At 31.2% G+C, this 25,733-nt stretch overlaps 1 protein-coding gene and 1 long non-coding RNA gene across 3 annotated transcripts; both read right to left on the bottom strand.

Annotated features, from left to right (window-relative positions):
• Nucleotides 1–1,031: 1,031 nt before the first annotated feature.
• LOC118036200 (uncharacterized) lies at nucleotides 1,032–6,576 on the bottom strand. Of its 2 annotated transcripts, none has more exons than XM_035041892.2 (8): nucleotides 5,914–6,576; nucleotides 3,304–3,451; nucleotides 3,054–3,204; nucleotides 2,758–2,883; nucleotides 2,570–2,650; nucleotides 1,830–2,022; nucleotides 1,485–1,755; nucleotides 1,032–1,361 (listed from the first exon to the last, which is right to left on the bottom strand). In XM_035041892.2, the coding sequence occupies exons 1-8, from the start codon at nucleotides 6,124–6,126 to the stop codon at nucleotides 1,123–1,125; spliced, it is 1,422 nt and encodes a 473-aa protein (XP_034897783.1). In that variant the 5' UTR covers nucleotides 6,127–6,576; the 3' UTR covers nucleotides 1,032–1,122. The 2 variants fall into 2 exon arrangements, with proteins under 2 accessions (XP_034897783.1, XP_034897782.1); XM_035041891.2 differs by having other exon boundaries at nucleotides 1,032–1,364; nucleotides 5,914–6,574.
• Nucleotides 3,669–5,907, bottom strand: LOC140955174 (uncharacterized). The gene is made up of 2 exons (XR_012168932.1): nucleotides 5,158–5,907; nucleotides 3,669–5,113 (listed from the first exon to the last, which is right to left on the bottom strand). It is a non-coding gene; the product is annotated as an uncharacterized lncRNA (long non-coding RNA).
• Nucleotides 6,577–25,733: the final 19,157 nt, after the last annotated feature.

Here is a 25,733-nt window from a genome sequence, read left to right on the forward strand (position 1 = left end):
ATTTTTTTTATTTTTAACATCGATATATCAAAACAATATAAAAACACAAAATAAAAATTAAAAAAATATATTTTTAAAACACAAAATTAATAGACTAATCGACAGAACCAACCTTCCAAGCAATCTCTTATTACCTTCAAATATGTCTATGTACTTACTGGTAACTAGCTTGTTGTCCCATGTCGGAAAACTAAACTAGGTTTCACGTCAAAAAGCACAAGAGAAGAGAGGAGGAAGATAATACAAGAGGTTGGCGAATCGTAAAGCATTGAATCTACTTGATGGCTATGCTTTCCTTCCAATCCATGTGAAAATGCAATAACTAGTTTTGCCTTGATTCCCCACCAACCCTAAAACTAACAGAGAAGATGCCATCAGCATATTGCTCCACCGTCCCAACACCTTTCCTCCTCTGCAACCTCCACTCTGGTTTCCCATGGAATGATGGTGGCTCAGTGGACTGTAGAGGGGACCCAAGAAATCATTTGATTCTGATGTAACTACCCTCCCATGTGGCACTGTGGCAAAAGCACACCAGGACTCTTACAGCATGTGATGCAAAGCCCTCCATGTTTTTAGTGCTGAGAGACAAGAATTTCTTGCGTTCTCACCGACAATGACCCACCCTGTGGATACTTACTCAACACTCCCCAGCATCCACGGCTCCAGAGATCTACCAAATCACCAACGTTATATTTGAAAACAAAAACTACTTGAGCAAAGTGGTAGAAAACGAATGCCTTAGAGAGAAAAACAAGGGGCAATGATGCGCCCAAAACTTTCGGAAAACTAACACGGTGAAATGCACGGTTGCTTTTCAAAATATTTTTTTATTTAAAAATGCATTGAACTAATATTTCTTTAAATTCATTTTTAACATCTACTAAACATCAATCTAAAAACATCAAAAAAAAAATAAAGCAAGAAGAAAAATGAAATAAAATTTGAAATTTTTTAAAATCAGTTTTAAAACAAAAACAAAGACTCTTCAAAGGCAATATAACATGGTACAGGAGTGGTCAACGGTAGAGTTTCAAGGAACTCTCACATCAGGAAGCATGCTCATTCAACCATCTGATTAAACAATTATGAACCATAAGCAAACAAGGATTGATCAAAACATCAGTTAGACCACACATGAACCAGACCATGCCTATTGCCTGTATAGATCTCATTGCGCTCTTCATCATAGAAGAGAGCAGTTATGTCTTCCAAAGCTTCTGCAGCTGTGCTTCTAATCCTTGAGGCATGCCTATGCTTCTTTGAATTGTGACCGCATTCATTCTCATTTGGGAAGCTGTTGCTTGCCTTTATTTTAGCAAGACATTTCCCAGTCAAGATATTACTGATATTGATGGATCCTGCTGCATATGGATGCAAATATTGTTAGAGCTACGTTCATTTTTTCTTTTTTCTAACAACTCACTGCCAAAAGGCAGGTTATAATAAACTTGGAAAAACTGTGGAAATTTTGAAAAACTAACCATTGCCTTCAGACAAGGGATCATCAGAATCAGCCTTGCAGTAAGAAATAATGAGATCCTGATCACTTGTGATGTAAATATTATTAGTGTTGCAATCAGGATGCCACAAAAGGTGATCCTCAAAGGAAGTTACAAGCTCTCCCCGGAAGTTCCAAACAGCCACAGTTCGATTTCTAAAAGTCAGGAATAGCTGGTTTTCATATAGAAAGATAAATGCAGATGGTGTCATAAACTCGGTTCTGCTAACTTCTGTTAGGTCAAAGTTGCGCACCTACAGAGAGTAGCGGTCAGATTTTGTGCATGGATGAGGAGATACAATTGGAAGATAACATCAATGATCCTTACATCAAGAATCTGGAGGTTCTCATTCTCTTGCTTGACAAGAAGCTTCTCATTGAACTGTTCAATGAAATCCACCTTCTTATTCCGATGAAGGAGATGATTAAAAGATTTGAGAACAGTGCCATCCTCTATTGAAAGAATCTCAAGAGGAACACAGCCACTACTTTTAGTTAAAATCAACAACATGATCCCTGGACTGAAGAGAAAAAAACAAAAGCAAACAGGAGAAAGTCTAAGCTCGTGTGAAGCAATGGAAACAGAGCACTGAAATTAAACTTGTGCACTTGCATTATTAAATCAGATGAATAATCTCAAAGAAACAACACAAGACATTCAGAATCATGAAATGCATGCAGCAGTCCCTGAATTACAATCCAAGTGTACAACCTATTAATCTCAAAAGAACTATAAGCTCATGCATGCAGCAATTCCAGCCCCTCTGGAATAGTGCACGAGTTTCCGCTCATGTGTACCTGCATGCACATCTCTCGTGCATTTGAGAACATTTTTTTTTTTGTGGATTCGAGGAAACCCCACCTCCAGAAAGCGCACTTTGTAGGCCCAGATGAGCGAGTAAAACCCCGGCTGTCCCAGGCTCTTACAAGAAGTACATGCCCTGACTTGAACTCAAGACCTGCTGTGCAGATCTCAAGCCCTTTGCCACCACGCTACACCTCTTGGGGACGCATTTGAGAACATGCTGCTGAGCAAATCAAAAGTTGCAAGAATGTAAAGGAACATACCTGATCTTAATCTCTTGAACATTTTTGTCTGCTATCGAGTATAACATTGTGTAATTCTTTAGGTCAAACACCTTGTATATACTGATAGAAGGAAAGAGAGAGAAAATAAGAGATCAAATTGAAAAAAGAAAAAGCTACTTGGGTAATAATTAATAATTTCAATTGAATATAGCCATTGATGTACTTACCTATCCTGTGCAGAATATGTGAGTACTTTGCCATTTACATCATCAAACTCTACAAAACCAGGCCATTTCAGTGACTCCGATTCAAAAAGAGCAAAGCCAGCATCTGGTTGACCCCTTCGTATATATCTGGAACAGAAAGCACTGTTAGTAATAAATGTGCAGGGCTAAACAAATTGAAACCACTAAATCTAGATGCTCTTATTTCCTCTTGGTCTTTCCTACATAATTTTTGAAGGTGGGAGGTGTGAGTGGAAGGGGGATGAGAGGCAGAGGCATGTGTAAAAAGATTCACATACTCAATCCTTGTGCTTCTGCATTTCAAGGAACTGAAATTGTCTGAGGCATAAACTGAAACTGAAATGAGTGAATCGTTGTTTTTATTATAAAACAAGCTTCGTATAACTTCATCAGGAGTGACATTCAAAAAGCATATCCTTTGGTTGGTCTCTGCAAAAAACAATAGGAATACATTACAACCCTTCCATTCCACTTTATGATGCAACGAGAATCAAAGATCAGAGCTGACAGTGGAAAGATAATCAATACCTCGGCTGAATGCTGCACAGACACCAGACTGTGCAAGAGCAAACACTATGTCACGCGCTGCTACAATCTCAATAATCTTTGATCTCTTTCTTAAAAAAGGCAGTACCATGGTACAGTGACCTTTTGGATCATAAGTATCGTACTCCTCCTATTCATAAATTGACAGATTACATCTCACAACAGAGAGTGGGAACATCAACAATATGATGCAGAATGAAGTGTATACAACTGTTGAGGAGACATGTATACAGAGAAATATTAATTGCTGAACAGTAGAGCCTGCTTGTAGTGCAGTGCTAGCATTAAATTCCATGAGCAGTGATTGAACTGAACGTTCTAAGTGCATCCAACAGGCATGACTATGATTTTCATACAGCATGGTTATATAGAAATGCAGTATTGATAATGACATGCCATATTAAAGACATGTTTTCGTATTAGCAAGACTAAGAGTACCTATATATTCTTGTAAAGCAGTTATAAACACTACAATTTAATGAGAGAAGGCACAACACTTCTACCTATATATTCTTGAAAAACAATTATAGCATACTTGTTTGGTTGCTGGTTGAATTATTACATTTAGTTATTCTGTTCACCATGAAATAGCTCAGTGTGAAGAAGGCACAAGCAAGCAGCTTCTAAACAGGCAAGCAGAATTACTTCATCACAAGCCCTCAAGGGTGTTACAAAGGTTTGAGCTGGAAAATTCTAAGAGGCTGTTTGGGAGTATGGTTGCGGTTGCTTTTCAAAGTGCTTTTCACTCAGAAATATATCAAAATAATATTTTTTTTATTTTTTAAAAATCATTTTTTAATATCAGCGCATCAAAATAATCTAAAAACACCAAAAACATATTAATTTGAAGCAAAAAAAATTAAATTTTTTCAAAAATATTTTTGAAACACAAAAACAAATAGGGTTTCAAACCTCACTGGGAAGATGGTGCAAGTAAGAATATTTCCAAGTAGGCAGGTAAAATTTCTTCATCACTAGTCCTCAAGCACACCTGCAAAGGTTTGAACCGAAAAGTTCTAATTTGAAAATTCTTGTTTCAACCGTACTGAGATGGTTGGGGATTCATGGAAGGGAGGGGTCAATGGGTTCCTCTACCTTTCTGTTAGGATCGATGACTGATGCCTAGACACCAAACACAACATTTTATCGTGGTTCGGTAAGTTCCCTATGTCCATGTAACAACCAATTTCATTACATAAAGAGAAAACTACAATCTACAACAATGGCGAAGGAACACCTCACTCAACTCCCACTCTATGTGGTTGCCTCACATTTCTCTCTATCCCTCCGTGCTTGCTACTGCAAGTTGCTGATTGGCTCTCATGCAGCTACATCTTGTTGCACTTGCTTCTTCAAATGACTTATACAACCTTTATTTATATTGAAAATGGGGGAACAAACATTCTCATTTCCATCCCAATATTCCTTCACCCAACTTTCCACTACCATCATTGTTGAGCTAGTGTGGTAGTTGAGTGTGGGCCTTTGTATCCATTTACACTATAAATTGAAGTTGTATGAGAACCATTTGAAGAAGCAAGAGCAGCAAAATGTAGTTGCATGAGAGTCGTGAGAGCCATGCAATAGGATGCGGTAGAGGGATAGAAAGAAATGTGAAGCAACTATAGAGAGTGGGAGTTGAGTGAGTTGTTCCTCCTCCTACATTGTTGTTTCTCTCTATATAATGAAATTGGTTGCTCAGTGGATGTAGACAAATTGTCGAACCACTTTCAAATGTTATGTTCAGTGTCTAGACATCAATCACTAATCCTGACACTTTCTTCCTAAATACCTCCAACTTTCAATCACTAATCCTGACACTTTCTTCCTAAATACCTCCAAATTTCGATTCCACCTAAATGAAACGCTCTTTATCAAATTTCTGGCTCCTTATGAATTCTATCTTCAAATGAAAATTTGGAACTCCTAATATTGTCAATTGCTAGGGCATTTATGACAAGTGACAGGCAAAGAGATTTGCGTGACCATGGCGATGCTTAGATCAAATTTTAACCTCCCTTCATCAAAGGAACAGCTATCAGAACTGAAAAAACCTAAATTCTGCAATACCATCACATGCATCACTCACAATTGCCATTCATACAGCTTTTGTCAACATCAATCAAGCATTTTCAAGACTAGTGTGTCCTCACTGCAACAATTTGGCAAGACCAACATTGCTAGCTACAACTACAAGTGCTGCCATTATAACTTCTCAGTGCTCATAGCGTCATTGGTATATAAGTAGCAAAAAAAAATGCATCAAAGGAAGCTAGCACCCATTAAAAGATGCTAAGAAATATGAATAAGAGAATTACAGCTCTGACGTAATACAAAGCACAAATTAAAGAATAAATAACTATCCTGATTTAACCTCCATTCTAACTATGATGGACAAACTTAAAATAAAACAAATTTCATCATCAACACGATTAAGACAGATGCAGATGAAACAATAGACACACTCAGTAGAAACCCTTAAACAACAAACAGGAAAATCAATAATCAAAGCCTTAAATTCCCACAAGAATAATAATAAAAAAAAAAACAGAATAAAGACAAATTCCGAGGAAACCAAAGCCAAAAGGGTACCTGTAACCGGATGTTTCTAAAACGTTCTTGGGCATCAGTCATAGTAAAAGAACGGTCACGCTTAGAACAAATTTCCCTTCTTTGAAGCTTCTTGACACTGTTAACAAACCCATCTCCGCCACCAAAACCCCTTCCCCGTTTCTTCGCCACAACTCTTTTCCCATTACACGGCCTCGGACTCACCGTTATCCTCCTCCCTCCTCCACCATCCATTTCTCCCAACCCTCCTCTCTCTCTCCCCCTCAGAGAAACAAAAAAAAAAAAAACTTGAATAGTTCTGCTAAAGAAATTCAATTTTAACACAAATCCATCTTCTATTTTCCTCTCTTAAACTTAATAATCGCCAAAAAAAACCCACTTTCTATACAAGAAATAGGAACGATTCTCAGGCTGTTTTGCTTGGAATGCTACCATACAAAACGGAAGCAAATGCACTTGCTAAGTTGCTACATATATATATAACAAAAAAAAATGAAGATTTGTAATGGGTCAGGGAGGAAACAAGATTGGAGAAGCTTAGCTAGAATCCTGAAACGCTTGCTTTGTTTGGCGCTTGCTACCTAGGATTTTAGTGAGTTTCCCAGTTTAGGTCTGATTTCGATCTGCTTTCGAAAAATCACAATTTTGAATTTCTGTCAAATAGTTTTGGTCAGTGAAATCTTTGCTCCCCAACTGGGGCCTGGACATCTTATTTTAGGCCTTTGTGGTGCCTCTTAACTTGGGAGCTGGACTTATACAATTGGGCTTACACCCCATTTCATTTCCATAAGAACACAATTGTATCGTTAAACATGAGGAATTTCAACAAGATTTTCTAACAAAGCTATATGAATTTTATTAATATGCTAGCATTTTGAGAAAAGTGTTATATGTTCTATCGTATATCTCCACTAATAGGAGTTTTGGACACAAGATCGGATTAATTTCTTCTAATTTTCACTTTATGGTCCTAATTACAAGTAACATATTACAATTTGTCGAAACAAAATTTAAGTATAGACAAAGACAATATATTTTAAAATTTTAAAAATAATTAAAATATTAAAAATAAAATAAAAACATCAAATATTAAAAAACTAAAATTAATATAACTAATATTTAATATTTTTTAATCCAGATTCTCAAGCAAAAAAAAAAAAACTAATGTTAATATCTCTATAACAAACCCAAGTTTTAGAACTCCTCTGAAAAAACACTAATCACTCATAAAAATAGGTAAAATATTGATAAAAATGGTAAAAAAACAGAATATATATATAGGCTAACTCTCCTAAACCCTTTATGCTCTTTCTTCCTACAATTTCATGGCACTTGACTTGGATTCAATAATAATAAACTTTTATGTTTTATGTTTTAAAAGAATTTTAAAAAAATTAAAAATTATTTATTTTTTTATTTTAAATTAATATTTTTATTTTTTTAGATCATTTTCATGCAATATATCAAAAATAATTTTTAAAAAATAAAATATCATTTTAATATATTTATAAATAAAAAATACTTTAAAAACAATATAACTATGCATCCAAATAAATTTTTTAAATAAATAAATCTTCCAGCACATATTTCTATATAATAAAACACGAAGTCAAGCATTTCTGTCACTTTAATGTTTCTTTATCTGTCCAACATCACTTCAATAAATATTAAATAATCATCCTAGTCAGAGAGAGTGGGGAACCATGCTTATCTTAAATAAACGCAGGAGAGGGAGAGAGAACCACCATACCGACGGACATTATCAAAAGAAATTAATTTGGCTTATTTATGTATGTATTTTAAAAGTATTTTAAAAAAAATTAATTTTTTTTATTTTTTTTATTTTAAATAAATATATTTTTACTGTTTTCTAATATTTTGATATATGTCAAAAATAATTTTTAAAAAATTTAAAAACATTATTTTAATATATTTTTAAATAAAAAGTACTTTGAAAAAAAACCACATGTTGTAAAACCTTTATTTAATAAATAAAACATCTATTTTTAATGATTCACCATAAGAGAAATAATAATAAAAATAAAAATAAAAATAAAAAAAGAGTAGTTTGAAAACATGCAAAAGATCTTATTTTTTTAAAACATGTTAAAGATAATTGTTTTATAATTTATTTTATCTATATGTACCGAGTTATGCAACATGCAAATTAATCCCTTTATCTATGGATTTCAAGCCATAAGTGCTTGGATTTATCATTTCATAATTATTCTTATCACCAAATTATTAGGGTTTTTGATATGAATTCTAGCTTTTTAGTAGTATGAAGTAGAAGGCATGGCTTTGCCTCTTTAACTCTTGACTATTCAATTTTAATATTATTTAAAATTGAGTCTACTTTTTTCAATAAATGTGGTATACTTTTCCTTCAAATATAAAAGGAATTACAACTCAGCGTGTTTATCCTTTTAAAAGGTTTTCGTTTAAAACTTTATATGATACTCATGTTATTTATTATCTATTAGTTCTTATCCTTTGAAAAACTTGTTCTTGGTCAATTAGGTAAAACTTTTTTGGTGAGCTCTTGGTCAGGCAATCATATAGGATTAACAAAATTTGTCACTATAATGACCTTATAAAATAGATTTTATTGATCTGAATCTTCATGTGAGTAAACTTTAAATGACCTATTTGTAGATCCTTTTGTATGTGGTTTTTGAAAATAATAATTTTTTTATATAATATCATCAATCAAATTTTATCTCTTGAGCTAAAAATATGAAGAAAAAAAAAAGCATGCTTAGATATCCTAGATGTGTATGTGTATAGTTATTCGCCAAACATTAAAGCAGTCAACCTCTATTTATCCAATCTAGTTTAAAAGGAAAAAATTGAGAAAATAAACCCTAAATCTCAAGTAAGACATTATAAATACAAACTAAGTACACACATTTAGACATGTTGATGGCCTAACATGAAACTTGAAAATAGAAGAGAGACGAAGAAAGGGTGTTTTCTATATCATACATTATCATTCATCGTCGTTATATTATTATTTATCATATGTTGCACTACAAAGATCAAATAACTAAGATGAAGTTGCTCCCACGAAACCAAATCCATTTAAAATGTATAACATTCTTCATACATCATAAATAGGTGTTAGACAACGTCTAATTTAGACCCTTTTTAGTTCAAATTTATTTTAATTCAGCTTCTAATTCCAACTTTATGTTACATTTCTAATATTTTTCTTTTATTTTTTTTAATCTTGTTCAATTTTTAACATGATAATTATGGGTTTTGATTGATTTCAAAAGAAGTTATACTTTTATTTGTCTATCTTATAATTAAGTGAGTCTTGCTTGAATTTTATATTGAAAGAGATTAATTGAATAAATTCTATTAAGATGAGGGGAATAAAGGCATGATTGAGTAATTTAATCAATGAAGTTTTATTATTATTATATCTAGGTGTTAAAGGTAATAAGTATATATTATTATTATTACTATTAGTACTAGTATGATTTTATTTTTTGTAGAGAAAAACTTGAGGAGCTTTTTGACTAATGATTAATCTAGTTTTTTGATAGCCTTTTTGTTATGAATCAAAATCAAAACAACCTAGCAATTTAAAAAGGCTAAGGGTAATGTGTAGGCTAACTAGTTATTTTGATTTATGTGTAAGTTTGTATGGTTTGTTATTTTATATGCTATATTTGCTTACAACTTGCATTATAATGTGCTAGATGGTTTTTTTTCTTTATTTATTCAAATCTTGAATCTAATATGAATTTTGTGTGAATAACATGACTCTTTTTTATTGTTTGTTTGTTGTTGTTGTTATTTTAATCATCCAAGTTTATACCTAATAAAATAAAATATTAGATAAAAAAAGATGCATGCCTAAAAGTTAAGGCATGTATATTAGACCGTGGACCAAGCCTGCCACTTTACAATAAAAATCTAAATTGAAAAACTTAAAAATTGATATAGAAACATTATATAAATATGCAACTTACATATTAAGTTAACACACATGATAGAGCACAACAATTTTAGCCTAAAAAAGTAGAAAAAAAAAAAACTATAAATTAAGAAGAACAAAGGCAGAGACTAAATGGTTAATGTGTCTTGATTGAAAAGTTAGTATAATAGAAAAATAAAAAAATTAATGGAATCCTGATTTGTAGGTTTAAATTATGTAAGTAATGTGTTATGATGATGATGATGATTTGTATGGTTAGGTTGATTTTGATATATCAAATAGGATTGTGATAAGTGAAATCAATGAAATTAAACAAATAAGAAATCAAAGAAAGTAAGCGACTAAAAAATTGAAGTGAGTATGCGAATATGATTTCGATGTGAGAAATGTGTGTGAGAAAATGATAAGTAAATGAAGTACAATGTATAAATGAAAATGATGAATAAACAAAGTATGATACACAAACATGGAAAATGATGACTAAAATTAAGTATGTTAGGTGAATGTGAAAACTGTATTAAATGAATTATGCATATAGGTGAGGGCAATGATGCATTATGAAACTCAGAGTGCGAAAATAGTATAAAATGAAACATGCCTTTTAGGATGGGAAAATGATACCTTATGAAATATTTCATTTTAAATTTGATATCTTTAACTAGCAACCAACCTCTTGGTGGCCCTAAAAAAAAAGAAAAAAAATGAGAAACCCTTTAGTTTTTCTAAACCTTTTATTGCCTTGGATATCGTGTATTTTGCTTTGACATTATGAATAATGATGCATGATAGGTTCCAAAGTCATAAACTCATGATAAAACATTCTCCGCTAGTCTACAAAACTATGTCGGACAAGGTCAATACTTATCAATTCGAGTAGTTTGTGTTTGAAATAATGAAATGTGTTCTTTAATTCCTAGTAAAAACAAATACACATAACCCTTGTTGTTTCACTTTGAGCCTAAAAATATTCTTTGCAACAAACCTAAACTAGGATCACCTCTCGTGGGCAAATAAAATTCATAAAACCCTTGTTGTTTCACTTTGAGCCTAAAAATATTCTTTGCAACAAACCTAAACTAGGATCACCTCTCGTGGGCAAATAAAATTCATAAAAAGATTAATGAAGCTTTGAGTAAAATTCAAAAGCGACTTCAATTAATCCATAACATATATAGGAAAGCTTGACTTAACATCATAAAGCAAAATGCTGAAAGGCACATCAAAATAATATATATATATATATATATATATATATATATATAAAAGTGAAAAAAATTTTAAAAATGAAAAAAAATGTTATGGAAAAACTAAAGTAAAAGGTGTGTTTTAGCTTATCGTTAAGGATGAGGATAATTTTTGAAAAAAATGGCAATGAAAGATGGGCTTCGAGGATCATGCATAAAAAGTAAGAGTTTAGTCTACATGCAGGATAATTAGTTGAAAATATTGTAGTAACATCTAAAAGTGATCCTAAGTCTCTTAAACACAAACACTTTTTGAGCCTACGAATTCATTTCTTTAATAAACTCACTTCTTAGCCTACATCACATGCCTTTTCTAGTAAAAAATGAGCTATCATGATTAATAAGTTATGATATCAAACAACATGAGGAATTTTTCTCAAAAGGGTTATGATGTTGTTGACATTATATATATTATTCATAATGTTAAAGTAATTTTTAAACACTTAAGGAAATTCCATTTTTGGGAAATCCTACACACACACACACATATATATATTTTAAGCCAACAATAGATTGAAACCATTTCAAAAAGAGTTTTAGTCTCGTTTTAAAAAAAACAAAAGATTATCCTTCTTAAAGTCTTAGGGGTTGTTTGTTTTTACGGTTGAAACTGTGTTTCATGATTTCTTGAAATTACTTTTTGCTTGAAATTATTTTTTTGGTTTTTTTGAATTGTTTTGATGTGCTTGTCACACCCGGACATCACGGCGATCGATTAAAAATTATCACTCGATTGGAAAAAAGAACAGATATCTAGCATCTTGTTCTTTTAGGGGGAAATGTCTTGTTCGAGGAGTCGTCACCTAGTATTATGGTCATTAGAAACCCTAATTGGTCAACATAGATTCTATGATACAGGACTAGTTACGCAAAAAAATTGCTAAGAATGTGTTCTCCTAAAAGTCCTATTTGAGGCAGACTGCATTGCTGGTTTTGTCTAAAATTGCTAAGAATTTGTTCTTCTTTTTCTATTTTTTTTTTATTCTTCCTTTCATGTTCCTGACTGTAGCGTCAATGAACAATTCCTACGAATATTTCCAACTCTGGTGTTGGTAAATATCGCACAAATCCAAAAAATACAATACTTTTGACTCTAACATTAGTGAATATTTTTCACAAAAAATGAATTTGAAGAAGAAATTTTATGTGTCATTTTTTTTCTTGTTTATCCTTTATTATTATTTTCCTTTTTAGATGTAAATAAAAAAACATTGCACGACATATTTGCATTTAATAATAATAAGCCACAAATTGAACACATAACTTAAAAAAATACAAAACACAAAGAAAAAAATAAATCAAAGTGCGAGGGGCCCATAAATAAATCAACAACGATATCCAAATATTTTTGGAATTTTTTGATATAAAAAAAGAGCTCATTTGGCCAAATACCAAACTAAATAAAAATTATGGTCAAGGTATTAGGGTGCAACACACCCTTAATAAACATAATTTGGATTGGCTAGGCCTCAAGCCCAGATCCGACCCGCTCTTTTTTTTTTTTGGGGCTGGGTCTAGCCCACCCAACATAGGTTAAGTTGAACCCAGCCAGCCTGGTCGGGTCACTAGCCCAAACTAGAGACCCGACTAGATAGTAGGCACGCGTGGCTTAACCCATGTATGCATTGTTTTCTTGCAACAATTACATAGAAACAGAGAGAATAAGAAGACTTTACCTAATGAAGCTGAAGGCGTAAGCGAAGGCAACAATGTAGGCACCGGCTGGAGAACGCTCTCATTCTCCTCCTTTTTTCAACCTCTCCTCCCTCTATTCTTGGTTTTTTTTTTTGTTCTCTCCTCTATTTTCTCACTTCTGTCGTCTCTTTTTTTTTTCTCTGTTTTTCTCCGTTGTTTTTTTTTCCTCTATTTTTCTCTTTATATTGTCTCCACTTTTTTGTGCATACACTAAGATATGTATTTATAGTGCTAGAGTCCCTTTGCATGTGAGAAACAAAGTTTCAATCAAACTCATTCTCATCTTTGAAGTTTGAATTTGATTACGAATCAAATTTGAAAGTGAATAACTATCATTATCTTGAAGATATAGATTATCTTAAAGATAGGGATTATAAAAATACATTGTAGTCCCTAGTTTTCACGCAAGTTGACAAATCATAATTTTCATCAAAATAAATTTATGATATTTTAATTTTATATTTTAAATCCTGTAAAATTAAATTAAAAAATCAATGGGCTAAAATTGGGTTACAACAGTGCTAATATCAAAAATGATTTTTTTTTAAATAAAACAAACATTATTTTAATGTTTTGAGTAAAAAACACTTTAAAAAACAATTGCCACGACATTTCCAAATACTACCTTAGCTGACTATTACAAAATTGTCCTTATTTTTTAGGCTCAGATGACTACCATAGCTGTTTTCTTCATTATTGAGTCTTAGAGAACTTTTTCAAGGTTTTATTTATTTTTAAGTCTCAAATAATTCTTACAATCTTAAGTCCAAAACATTGCTCCTGCAAATTTGAATCCCTAATGATTCATTTAAATTTCAATTCTTGAAGTTGGCCACCTCTTAATTTGATCACCTTTGAAAATCTTCTCATTACGCTATCATTTCTTTACGAGTTTACTAAATATAGCTTAAGAAAAAACATTTTTCATAGACTGTGTATTATAGACATTGTAAAAAGGGTGCAATAATCATAACTTATTTTTTTTTATCCCTCTCAAATATCTAAAAAAAAAAACAAAAAAAATATTTTGTTAATAATCTCCCTACACCTTGTTCATATATATATATTTCAAATATCCCACGTTTCATAATTTCTTGAAATTGTTGATATGTTTTTGATATTTTAGACCCCAATATCTCTGCACTTTTTAGGTATATAAAAGTCATTTAGGGATTCACCATATTTTTTTTTTTATCAAACATTAATATTGATGTAATGAATATTTATATTTCATTAAATGCTATTAAGATAAAATTACACTATAGATCATTCTTTTCGTAAAATAACAAGAATCATAAGCTATAAATACACGATGAGATATTCAAAACAAAACTTTGCAATCTTCATTTTGTACTGCACATATTTTCAAAGCATCTCTCTCTAGAAGATTATTGTATTTTCTCTCTCTAAAAATATATTTATTTAAGCATCGGAGAGTTGATATCTCTATCTAAGAGGACCTTTTATAGGTACTAGCAAAAGGCTACCTGATTTACCAAACACCAAGTATAAGTTATTAACTACCTTAACTAGAAAAAATAGATAATATTGTTTGGACCAATTAATTATCAGATTATCTAATCTGGAAACTCTATTTTTAAACAACTTGAATTTTTAAAACTCCATCAGCTAATTGGAGTGTATATCCGATTTATGAGAGAGAAACATGGCTTAAGCACTTTATGTACGTGGATTGTTGAAGGGATAGGTGTAGGAGATTAAGATTGATTTCCATTGTATGCAAGGTTTTTGACTTATATACCGTCAATTGCATGCCTATTTCACCTGGGTACCGTCGTGTTTCAAAAAGCTAGCCTAGCTAGCAAAATTGGCGTTTACTTCTGCGATATGGCCTTGGAAAGGACTAATGGACATGATCTACTTCTTACGCAAGCCAAAACAAATAATAATAATAAAAAATGCTATACTCCTCTAATTTTCTCCACCTTCCAAGCACTTTCAGGAGCAGGAAATGGCGACCCACAACATTGTCACAATCACTTTCCCATCGACAGAAAGAAAAAAGGTCATCGTGGACAAGGCATGCACGAGTTACACAATTCTCTTCCAGTTTTTCAAGCATCTGTTCATGAAAGAAATGCATCTATCTACACACATACACCTTCACTTCCTCTCTGGAAAGCTACATGTAGAGTTTCAACACCTCAGATATAGCATCTAACCACCACAGGTCGGCGTTTCGTTTTTTCCGAGGTCGGTAGCTAGCTAGGTCCCATTTCTATTTTGTTCGTGCAGAATAGTAACATAAGTGGAAGGTGTTGCAGAGAGTACAAACCTTTCCTTTCCTGATGGGTTTAGAGCGTGTTTGGCAGTGTGTTAGCGGTTGCTTTTCAAATAGCTTTTCGTGCCGAAATACATGCAAATGATGTTTTTTTATTTTTTAAAAATCATTTTTGACATCAGCACATCAAAACGATCCAAAAAGTACAACCGTAACTCAATTTTAGTAAAAAAAAAAAAAAAAAATTGAAATTTGCCAAAACGCAGTTACAAACGCAGAAACAAACACTTCCTTCTTCAACCACCTCCCCTTGCTTTCTAAAGGTTTTTCTCTTGTTATATTTTTTTATTATCATAGGTATTCATGGAAGTTTATATATATTTTAATTAATTTTATATGTTTTGAAGTTAAAAATCATACAAGTATCTAGTAGGTATAAAATTTATAAAACTTGAACTGATAATTTTTAAAAAATAAATGTAGGACCTGATAAGTTAAGTTACATTTCTAAATATTTTTTCATACTTATTCTTTATTAATGTAGTTGCTAAAATGTCGATCCTTTCACATTATTACAGTACATATCGCTATCAAAACCAGAAGATTTGAATGCTTCAGATTAGAATGATTTTAAACTAATGGCCATCGACATTCTACTTGCGCACTCTAGACACGGCTTCCTTCATTAATTATTAACTGTATACAGACAAAAACGTCGACATAGCCCACTTCTACTGGGGGCATCATGTGGGTTACTGACAGTTTAAGAAGTAGCTCTCCACCTCATTAAAAAACATATACGTACATTATAAGACTTAAAACTCAAGGTGTGGTGTCCTCTATTGGTAGCTAGCTAGCATACTTTGCTTCAAACTAGCGCCTATATTTTAAAACTTCACTAGCTAAGCTAAGGCGACTGCTTTAGAAATCTTGCTATATATATATATATATATATATATTAGATGCTATGTTTGTGTGATGCTTCAGGCTTATAGCATATGTTTGTGTGATGCTTCAGGCTTATAGCATGCTTGTGTGCTATCATAAGTTTGTAGAAAAAATTAAAAAAAAAAAAATATATATATATATATATATATATGAAGAAAAAAAATATTATAATTCATAATATTTTCAAGAAAAAACTACAAAGTTAAATTCATAACTAGTTTAATATTTAAAAATAAAATGAACAAATAAATTTTTTAAAACAAATCATAATAAAAAAAATCATGTGGGGGATACTGTAGCAATCCACAGTATTTTTAAAAAAAAACTACGAAGCTAAATTCTCAACTAACTCAATATATATGAAAAAAATAAAATCGACAAAAAACAAAAGGAAAAAAAAACCATGCAAGGAAACACTATAGCAATCTATAGTATTTTATGAGGAATTCTACAGTTGTAATTCTCTACTAGCTCAATATTAAAAATAATGCTTACCAAAAAAAAAAAATATTAAAAATAATAAAATCAATAGAGATAATTTTGAAAAAAATCATTTGGGGGAACACTATAGCAATCAACAGTGTTTTAAAGAAAAAAAACTACGAAGCTAAATTCTCAACCAGCTCAATATAAAAAAAATAAAATCGACCAAAAAAAAGGAAAAAAAAAAACATGCAGGAAAACACTGTAGCAATCTATAGTATTTTATGAGGAAATCTACAGTTGTAATTCTCAACTAACTCAATATTAAAAATAATAAAATCGATAAAGATAATTCTGAAAAAAAAATCATTTGGAGGAATACTGTTGCAATCAACACTGTTTTAAAGAAAAAAAACTACGAAGCTAAATTCTCAACCAGCTCAATATGAAAAAAAATAAAATCGAGAAAAACAACAAGAAAAAAAACCATGCAGGGAAACACTGTAGCAATCTATAGTATTTCGTGAGAAAATCTACAGTTGTAATTCTCAACCAGCTCAATATTAAAAATAATAAAATTGATAAAGATAATTTTAAAAAAAAATCATTTAAGGGAACACTGTAGCAAAATAAAAACTATGTGGGGAAACATTCTAACAATTCACAATGTTTTTTTTTATAAAAAAATAAGTTGCAAAATTCTCAACTAGCTTGATATGAAAAAAAAAATCGACAAATACTATTTTGAAAAAAAAAAAAGGAAAAAAATTCATAAAAAAAAAAAGCCATGTAGAGAAATATTGTAGTAATTCATAATATTTTAAAGAAAAAAACTATATAACTAAATTTTCAACTAGTTCAAAACCGACAAAGATAATTTAAAAAAAAATAAAAAGAAAGAATAAAAAAAGAAGAAAAAAAGACAAAACAAAAAAAAATAAACAAAAAAGAAGGAAAAAAATGAAGAAAAAAAAAGTGACGCGGGGAAACTTTCCAATGCCTCTTAAAATATTAGTTAAATATACACACACACATACATACATACATACACATATATGGTATCGCTTGCGGTGGTCCTTTTGATAGAGCACAGCGACAAGTTTCTCTCACTCTCCTGTTTGTTCCTTTACTTGTATACAATTGCTTCGGGGCCAGGACCACCCCTATACGTACAAATCCATCCATTATTCAGTGCACGTAGGCTGGAGATAGAGAGAGAGAGAGAGAGAGAGAGAGAGAGAGAGAGAGAGAGAGAGAGAGAGATCACTGTAAAAGGACGACTTTGACTACAATCGTCGGGATTCAATGATCCCAAGTTCAGAAGAATACCATTTTCATTATTTGGAACTGAATTCATCAAAACAAGCATATAATCCACATCACCATCAACTTCAGAGAAGCAAAGATATGCAACCGAATTCATCAAAACAAGCATATAATCCACATCACCATCAATTTCTGAGAAGCAAAGATATGCTACTGAACTGAATTCATCAAAACAAGCATATAATCCACAAGCATATAATCCACACCACCATCAATTTCTGAGAAGCAAAGATATGCTACTGAACTGAATTAATCAATTCATCAAAACAAACATATAATCCACACCTATGAATATTTCCAACTCTGATGTTGGTAAATATTGTGCATCCCATAAAATACGGTATTTCTAATTCTGACGCTAGTGAATAAATCCATAAAATTTATATTACAAGAAAAAGATACTATTTTTGTTTTATATATATATCTTTGTTGTTTTTTTATTTTTGCAACCCAGCAAAAAAAAAGAAAAAGAAAAAAGCATTGTTGCATGCATGCGTGAGTAATTCATGCATGCATGTAACAATAACAAACTAATTAATCTAGCAAAATAGAAAGAAGAAGGAGTTCTCACCTAGTGTGGTTGTGGCCGGACACGAAGTTGAGGGACACGTGGTGATGGTTGGAGATGTTTGTTTGGTTGAGAAGGGAGGCCAAGGCTGATGTGGTGGCGGTTTTGGTCTCAAGCAAGAGAGGCAAAAAAAAGCCACAGAGGGTTTGCTCTGTCTGTTCTTGGTGAATGGGAAGAAGAGGAGGAAAGAAAATCGATGAAAAAGGGGTGGCGGCAGAGAGCAGAGACTGGAATGCTAGCCCCTGCTTTCACTTGTTATTCTTCTTTTTTATTTCCTTTTTTTTTAGGTTCTATCTGGTAATGGCCTCCTCTTGGGGGTTTTTTTGTTTATCCCCCTTTGGGTTATTTTTTTTTTAATCTTGTCTCTCCTCAAGTTTCTTCTGATTGTCCCCCCTCTTTTTGCATGCACTAAGGTATGTATTTATAGTACCAGAGTCCCTTCCCGTGTGAGAAACAAAGTTTCAATCAAACTCATTCTCTTTTTTGAAGTTTGAAGTTGATTAAGAATCAAATTTGAAAGCGAATAACTATCATTATCTTGAAGACAAGGATTATCTTGAAGATAGAGATTATCTTGAAGATAAGTATAAAATGACAAAAGCACATTGTAGTTCACAAATCACACTTTCCATCGAAATAAATCTCTGATATTTTAATTTTATATTTTAAACCTTGTAAAATTAAATTAAAAAGTCAATGGATCAAAATTGGGTTACAACAGTTGGCCCCTCTTCATAATGCTTATGATGTAAAGGCATTATAAAATTTATTTTCTTTTGATTTTGTGTAGTAAGTTTTGTAAAGAAGAATAATTGTGAAAACTCTTCCTCATTTTCTTTCCTTTTCTATTGAGTTTTTTTTTTAAATGGTCTCATTGTAATGGGTAACCTACCTAAGTAAAAAAAAAAAAAAAAAAAAAAAAAAGATCTCATTGTAACTGGTGACCTACCTAAGAAAAATAAAGAGTCTCATTGTAATAAGTGACTTTTCCACGAAACAGAAAGGAAAATGAGGGCTCAAAGGCGCATTCGAAAGGATAGTCAAGGGCTCAAATGCGCATAAAAGAACGGTTGAGGGCTCGAAAGCGTGCTAAAAAAGAAACAAAGGCTCAAAGGCATGCTCGAAAATACCCCCTCAACATGGTGACATCGCACTTGACAAGCCTAGGTCAAGCGTAGCTACTTGTGTTTCATGTGTCCGTTCTTGGTTGGCATCAAACAACTTATTGTCGTCAAAACCACTACTAGAAGAATTAACAACGATCATGTCCATATGACATGCTATTGAGTTTTTCTTAGGCATCTACACAAATTAAAAGATTAAGGTACTATAAACCATTCATATTTTTTTTTTCAAAAAAGATATGGTAGCACCTCTCATATACATGAGATTATCTAAAATTTTTAAACCTGCAAATACAATATCAATTGAGTAATTTCAATTATATTGATTTAACCAAAATTTCAATTAATTTTGCTACGACAATTTGCAAAATGATCATAATAACATTAAAAGATTTGTAGTACAATATTTCACATTAAAAACTACTCATTAGTCATGTTAATTTTTTATTATTTATAAATAATTTTTATTTTTCATGAAAATAAAAATTGTTTGTTAACACCAACAAATCAATTAGATAACCATATTAACAACAAAAAATTAAAACAATTCCACCAACATTTATACAATCATTAAAGAACATAAAACTTAAAAAAAAAATCCAAAAATCGATATACAATCATTAAAGAGCATAAAATTATAAAATTTCCAACAATCTATATACAATCGTTAAAGAACATAAAATTTTTTAAAATTCCAAAAATTTATATACAATTATTAAATAACAAAAAAATAAAATAAATAAAAATTTGTTATAACATTTATACTATTATTAATAACAAAAACAATTAAAAAAAAATAAAAATTCCCAATAACATTTATATAATTATTAATAACACAAAAATATAATAAAATGAATAAAAAAAACAAAAAAAAGAAGGAAAAAGAAGAATTTTACTTTAATCTTGAGTTTTCCCTAGCATGAGAAGAGAATATTTTTTTTTTTAAGAAATCATTAAATAAAAAAAAGAAGAAGAGAAGAAGAAGATATGAGAAGACATAACTATGTGTGGAGGAGAAGAGAATAGGTTGAGGAGAGAAGGTGAGAAAGAACAGAAAGAAAAAAAAATGAAGATTTGGGAGGAGCAGAGGAAGAGAGAAGAAGAGATGTGCTTGTGTGTTCTGATTTTAAGAATTTTGGTCTTTTAATTTGTGGTTTTTTCATTAATTATAAATATTTTTAATTTTTCCATCGATGTGTCCGTCTATAAAGTCTTATTGAAATTTTTAATTTAATAATTATTTTTTCAGAAACACGCTAAGTATTATCGACGTCTTTACGGTTAAAAAATTAAAAATTAATATTTTAATTTTAATGTCAATGTATCGATCTCTAAAGTCTAATTGAAACTTTCAATTTAATAATTGTTTTTTCAGAAACATGACAAGTATTATCGACATCTTTACTATTAGAAAATTAAAAATTAATTTTTTAAATTTTTTATGTGGGTGTTGTGTTTCCATTTGTAAAGTATAATTGAAATTTAATAAAAAATTTCTAGAAACTCATCACATATCATCAATGCCTTTATCGATGGTAAATTAAATATTAATATTTTAAATTTTTTCCTTCGGTGTATCTGTCTGTCAAGTCTAATTAAAATTTTTGATTTAATAAAAAAAATATCAGTAACACGCTAAGTATTATCGACATCTTTACTATCAGAAAATTAAAAATTAATATTTGAATTTGTCCGTTGGTGTTTTCATTTGTAAAGTCTAACTGAATTTTCAATTTAATCCAAAATGTTAAGATACATGTCAGCTATCACTGACTACTTTTCAATCCATTAGTGATTCCATCTACAAAGAACAGTAATAATCGGTGCAAGTGAGAAGTGGACAATACCTTATTTCTCGAAAAAATACTGACATACATTAATTGTCGATGATCTTGTATACATTGAACATAATAAACAATGTCAGAGAGAAGAGAACAATTTGTGTAATCCCTAAACATTGAACACAATGAACAACGCTCTTTATAATATACCCACCGATGTAATTTGTTGGTGTATCTGTTTGTATTTTACAGGTCTGTCGCTATTTTCATATGTGCAAAATAGTTTATTTTGCCGTATTATATTTGTATTTCTTATGTATCCATCCTGCAAATACTTGAAATCACAACAACACACACAACACAATAACATTGGTTCTATGTATAATAATAAAATCACATAAAATATATGTTTCATTGTGATTTAATAATAAATAAATATCATTGTCATTACATAAAAGCTAATTTAATTAACAAAAATTACATTATAGTTTATGGAATTACATATTTGTGTTGTGCAAATTAAACAAAATTGTCTTCTTTTTCAATTTCATCATCGTCATATTTAACACAATCTTTTATGTTGATCTCGTCGCTATCATCATCTTTATCGACTTGTGTATTTTCACTAGTTCTTAAAATATCATTTAACTTCTTAATATCAATATCAATAAACGTATTCTTAGTGATGTGAAAATTGAATTTTTCTTTTACATCATTAGACGGAGCAATTTAATATGGATCATTTTACTTTTAAATTCAAAAGACATCATCTCTCACAATTAATTCATTATTACAATAATGAACAACCTAGGCATGACCTCTAGATTTGATTTTCACCATGGATAATCAATTAGCCCTTGAACAATCATTTCTAAAGAAATGAGTGTATGTGCAATAAACTTGCTTGCATTTCTTGGCAAAAACAAAGACATCATTGGCATCCCAAAGTCTGGCCTTTGTATTAATTTTGACCAAACCATGATGGGTATCTTCTCTGATTCCTCTGTCAGTGATATCATATAAATAACATTTGAATAAAAAGACTTTATTTTGCTCGCTATGATATTTCAATTCAATAATCACTTCTAACTTTTCTTGGTAGTCAACTTCAAATCATTCAGAGTTGATCACTTAACACATACTTTATTATTACATGTCTTTTTATCATAATTATATTCTTTAGTATAAAACACATATCTATTAATCAAATACTTGTTATAACACTACTTCACAACACTCACACTTGCATCAATCTTCAACCTGCTTTCTAGCGGTGAATTAATCACAACTTTCAAGCATATAATTTTGATTGGTTGCTAACATGAGTCAAGGGTGGAGGTTGAATTTTGACTACATTTGTTTTACTTTTAGGACCATAGATTTTAACTTTAGTTAATATAATGATTGTAGTTATAAGAGCAAATTGAGTAAAAGAAGTCATAACATGTGATAAATAACAAACCTGTAATATTCTTGATGTTTTTTTTTTTACGGTGACTAAGGACTATAAACAAAATTATATCAAATAAAAATTAATTACATAAAATATAAAACATAAAATATAATTTATTAAAAGTTGGTATACAAAATATTCTCACACTCAAACCATACATGATTTTAATATTTTTTATTTATTTCAAGAGAGAGGTTGCACACAAGTTGGTTTACATTAAAACATCACATATCATTTTTTTTTTTCATTTCGTGTAGTGAAGAAACTCGTGTGGGCTATAAATTCCATAAATTGGATTCTCTAAAAAGCCAAAAGGATCCGCTTTACTTTTGAGACTCTAAATCACAACCGGCATCAAGTACAATCAATATAATAAGATGCCATATTGAATATCATGAATTTATCTTTTTTTTATTTAAAAAAGTATCCTCAACCTAACTTTCCATCAAAGGCTTTATGATTGCATCTAAAGGACAATTTATGTTTTGCATTAAAAAAATATATAAAATTATTGAAAAACAAAATTACACCAGTTTTGTTATTAGATCAAATATAATTCAAAAATTAAAAGATTTCTCTTTAAATATCATTAGAATTTTATTTTATTTGATAACCGTGGGTGTCTGAGCTAGCTTATGTACACCTCAACTAATCTCTGAGGCCCTAAAGTTAACGATCAGGTAAGCCTCTAGTAGCACCAATATTTGTGACACTCGAACTGATGATCTTTATGGAGCAAATCTAGGATCTGACTAGTTGAGCTACATCCTTAAAGTTATTATAATTTTGTTTCCTACAATGACAATGACCAGAGATAAAAATAAAAAAAAGCCTAGATAATTAAAATAAGTACCACAACTCTTAACTATTATTATCATGACAACTTCTTATGCTACAAGTGGATGTTAGTGCCTATCAAGTACGTTATAAGAGAGTGTGCTCTAGCAAGGTTGCTTTCATAAAAGATCATGATAATTTAGACATGTTTCATTTTTTTTCCTTGGGGTGTTAATGTGTATTTTTTTAAGAAGTATCAGTAACTAATTGGTCTATTACTGTTAATAAATCTAGTAAGTTTGTTAAGTCAGTTTTAGTTAGTTAGCGCTTAGCTATCAAAGTTTGTTGCTCCATGAATCACGCAACATTAGTTGAATGTTTGTTACTTAGTCAGTTAGGAACTTGTAAGGCTATAAAAGCCAGACATAGCTGTTTTCAAATAATAAGTGAGATATACATAATCTTGAGTTCTTGATTCTTTGCTTCTAATAAATTGGTATCAGAGCCCCCACTAGGTCTGAGAAAAAGAAAGCCGCAGCTTTCAGAGTAATTTGCAAAACAAATAAGAGTAAGAGACAGAGATAGCAAACTACGACAATAACAATTTCATCCAACCATCCATTCCACGCTTTGATGGTCATTTTGATCATTGGAGCATGCTGATGGAGAATTTCTTGAGATCTAAGAAATTCTAGAATTTAGTTGAAATAGGTTATGTAGAGCCAGAGGCAAGAATAGTTGTGATGGAAGCACAATGAAAGAAACTAGAGGAATTAAAGCTTAAAGATATGAAAGTAAGGAATTACCTATTTCAGGCCATTAATAGGACTATTCTGGAGAACAACACTTCCAAGCAAATTTGGGACTCGATAAAGAGGAAATACAAAGGTAATGAAAATAGGTGAGAACATCACTGAATACTTTGTTAAAGTTATGACTGTAGCAAACAAAATGGGAATCTATGGGGAATAAATGCGAGATGTAACAATTATGGAGAAGATCATTTGATCTTTGACTGACAGATTCAATTATATAGCTTGTTCAATTGAAGAATCTAATGACATTGATGTGCTCTTAATCGATGAGTTGTAAAGCTCGTTCATTGTACATGAACAAAAATTCCAGAAAAGCAGTGGGGAAGAACAAGCCTTAAAAGTGACATTTGAAAGCAGGTTTTATGGCAGAGGCCAAGGCAAAAGAATTCTTAGAGGAAGGGGAAGAGGCAGATGACATTATGCCTTAAAAAAAACCACAGTGGAATGTTATATATGTCATAAGTTTAGTCATTTTCAGTATGAATGTCCTAATAAGAACAAGGAGGTAAATTATGCTGAACTGAATAATGAAGAAGAGATATTGTTGATGTCTCATGTGGATTTGGATGACAATAATCGTGAGGACGCATGGTTTTTGGATTCTGGATATTCAAATCATATGTGCGGAGACAAGGTTATGTTTTATGAGTTAAATGAAGAGTTTAGGCAGTTGGTAAAAGTTGGGAATAATACACGAATGACAGTACTCGGGAAAGGATGGTATACATCATGTTGTTACTGATGTGCTTTATGTACCTGAATTAAAGAATAATCTTCTAAGTATAGGGCAGTTACAAGAAAATGGCTTGGCAATTCTTATCAAATTAGGGACATGCAAAATTTATCATCCCGTGAGAGGTCTGATCATTCAAACTAAGGTGATAATAAATAGAATGTTTGTGTTGATGGCAAGGGCTCAAGTCAAAGACGCTTTATGTTTTCATACACCTGCACAAGATCTTTTACATCAATGGCATTGCAAATATAGCCATCTTAGTCATAAAGGAATAAAAACCTTGCAACACAAGAAAATGGTTCGAGGTCTACCACAGCTTCCTGCATTAACCATAATATGCACTGCTTGTATCATTGGTAAGCAGCACAAAGATTCCATCCCAAAGAAAAGCTAGTGGCGTGCATCATAGAGACTACAACTAATTCATGTTGACATATATGGTCCAATCACACCAATCTCAAAGAGTAAGAAAAGGTATTTCTTATGCCATTAATGAATATAGCAAAAAAGCCTGGGTTTATTTTCTAGCAGAAAAATCAGAAGCTTTCCAGTATTTTCAAAGTTTTAAGAAGTTTGTGGAAAAAGAAACTGGATAGTTTATTAAGTGCTTAAGAACAGATATATGTGGCAAATTCAACTCTTTGGAATTCAATTAGTTCTGTAAGTAGAATGAAATCAAAAGACAGCTCACCACAGCTTACACTCTTTAGCAAAATGGAGTGGCTAAGAGAAAGGATAGGATAGTGATGAACTTGGTGAGATC

The sequence above is a fragment of the Populus alba genome, chromosome 19, assembly GCF_005239225.2.
Source record: "Populus alba chromosome 19, ASM523922v2, whole genome shotgun sequence".
NCBI classification, from domain to species: Eukaryota; Viridiplantae; Streptophyta; class Magnoliopsida; order Malpighiales; family Salicaceae; genus Populus; species Populus alba.

What these genes read in the sequence shown, in the direction of transcription:
- LOC118036200 (XM_035041891.2), bottom strand. Translation starts at nt 6,126, where the DNA reads ATGGATGGTGGAGGAGGGAGGAGGATAACGGTGAGTCCGAGGCCGTGT. An exon ending in CTGTGCAGCATTCAGCCGAG is followed by an intron (nt 3,205 to 3,303) that starts GTATTGATTATC and finishes TGTTTTTTGCAG; the next exon opens with AGACCAACCAAAGGATATGC. An exon ending in AGAACCTCCAGATTCTTGAT is followed by an intron (nt 1,756 to 1,829) that starts GTAAGGATCATT and finishes TACTCTCTGTAG; the next exon opens with GTGCGCAACTTTGACCTAAC.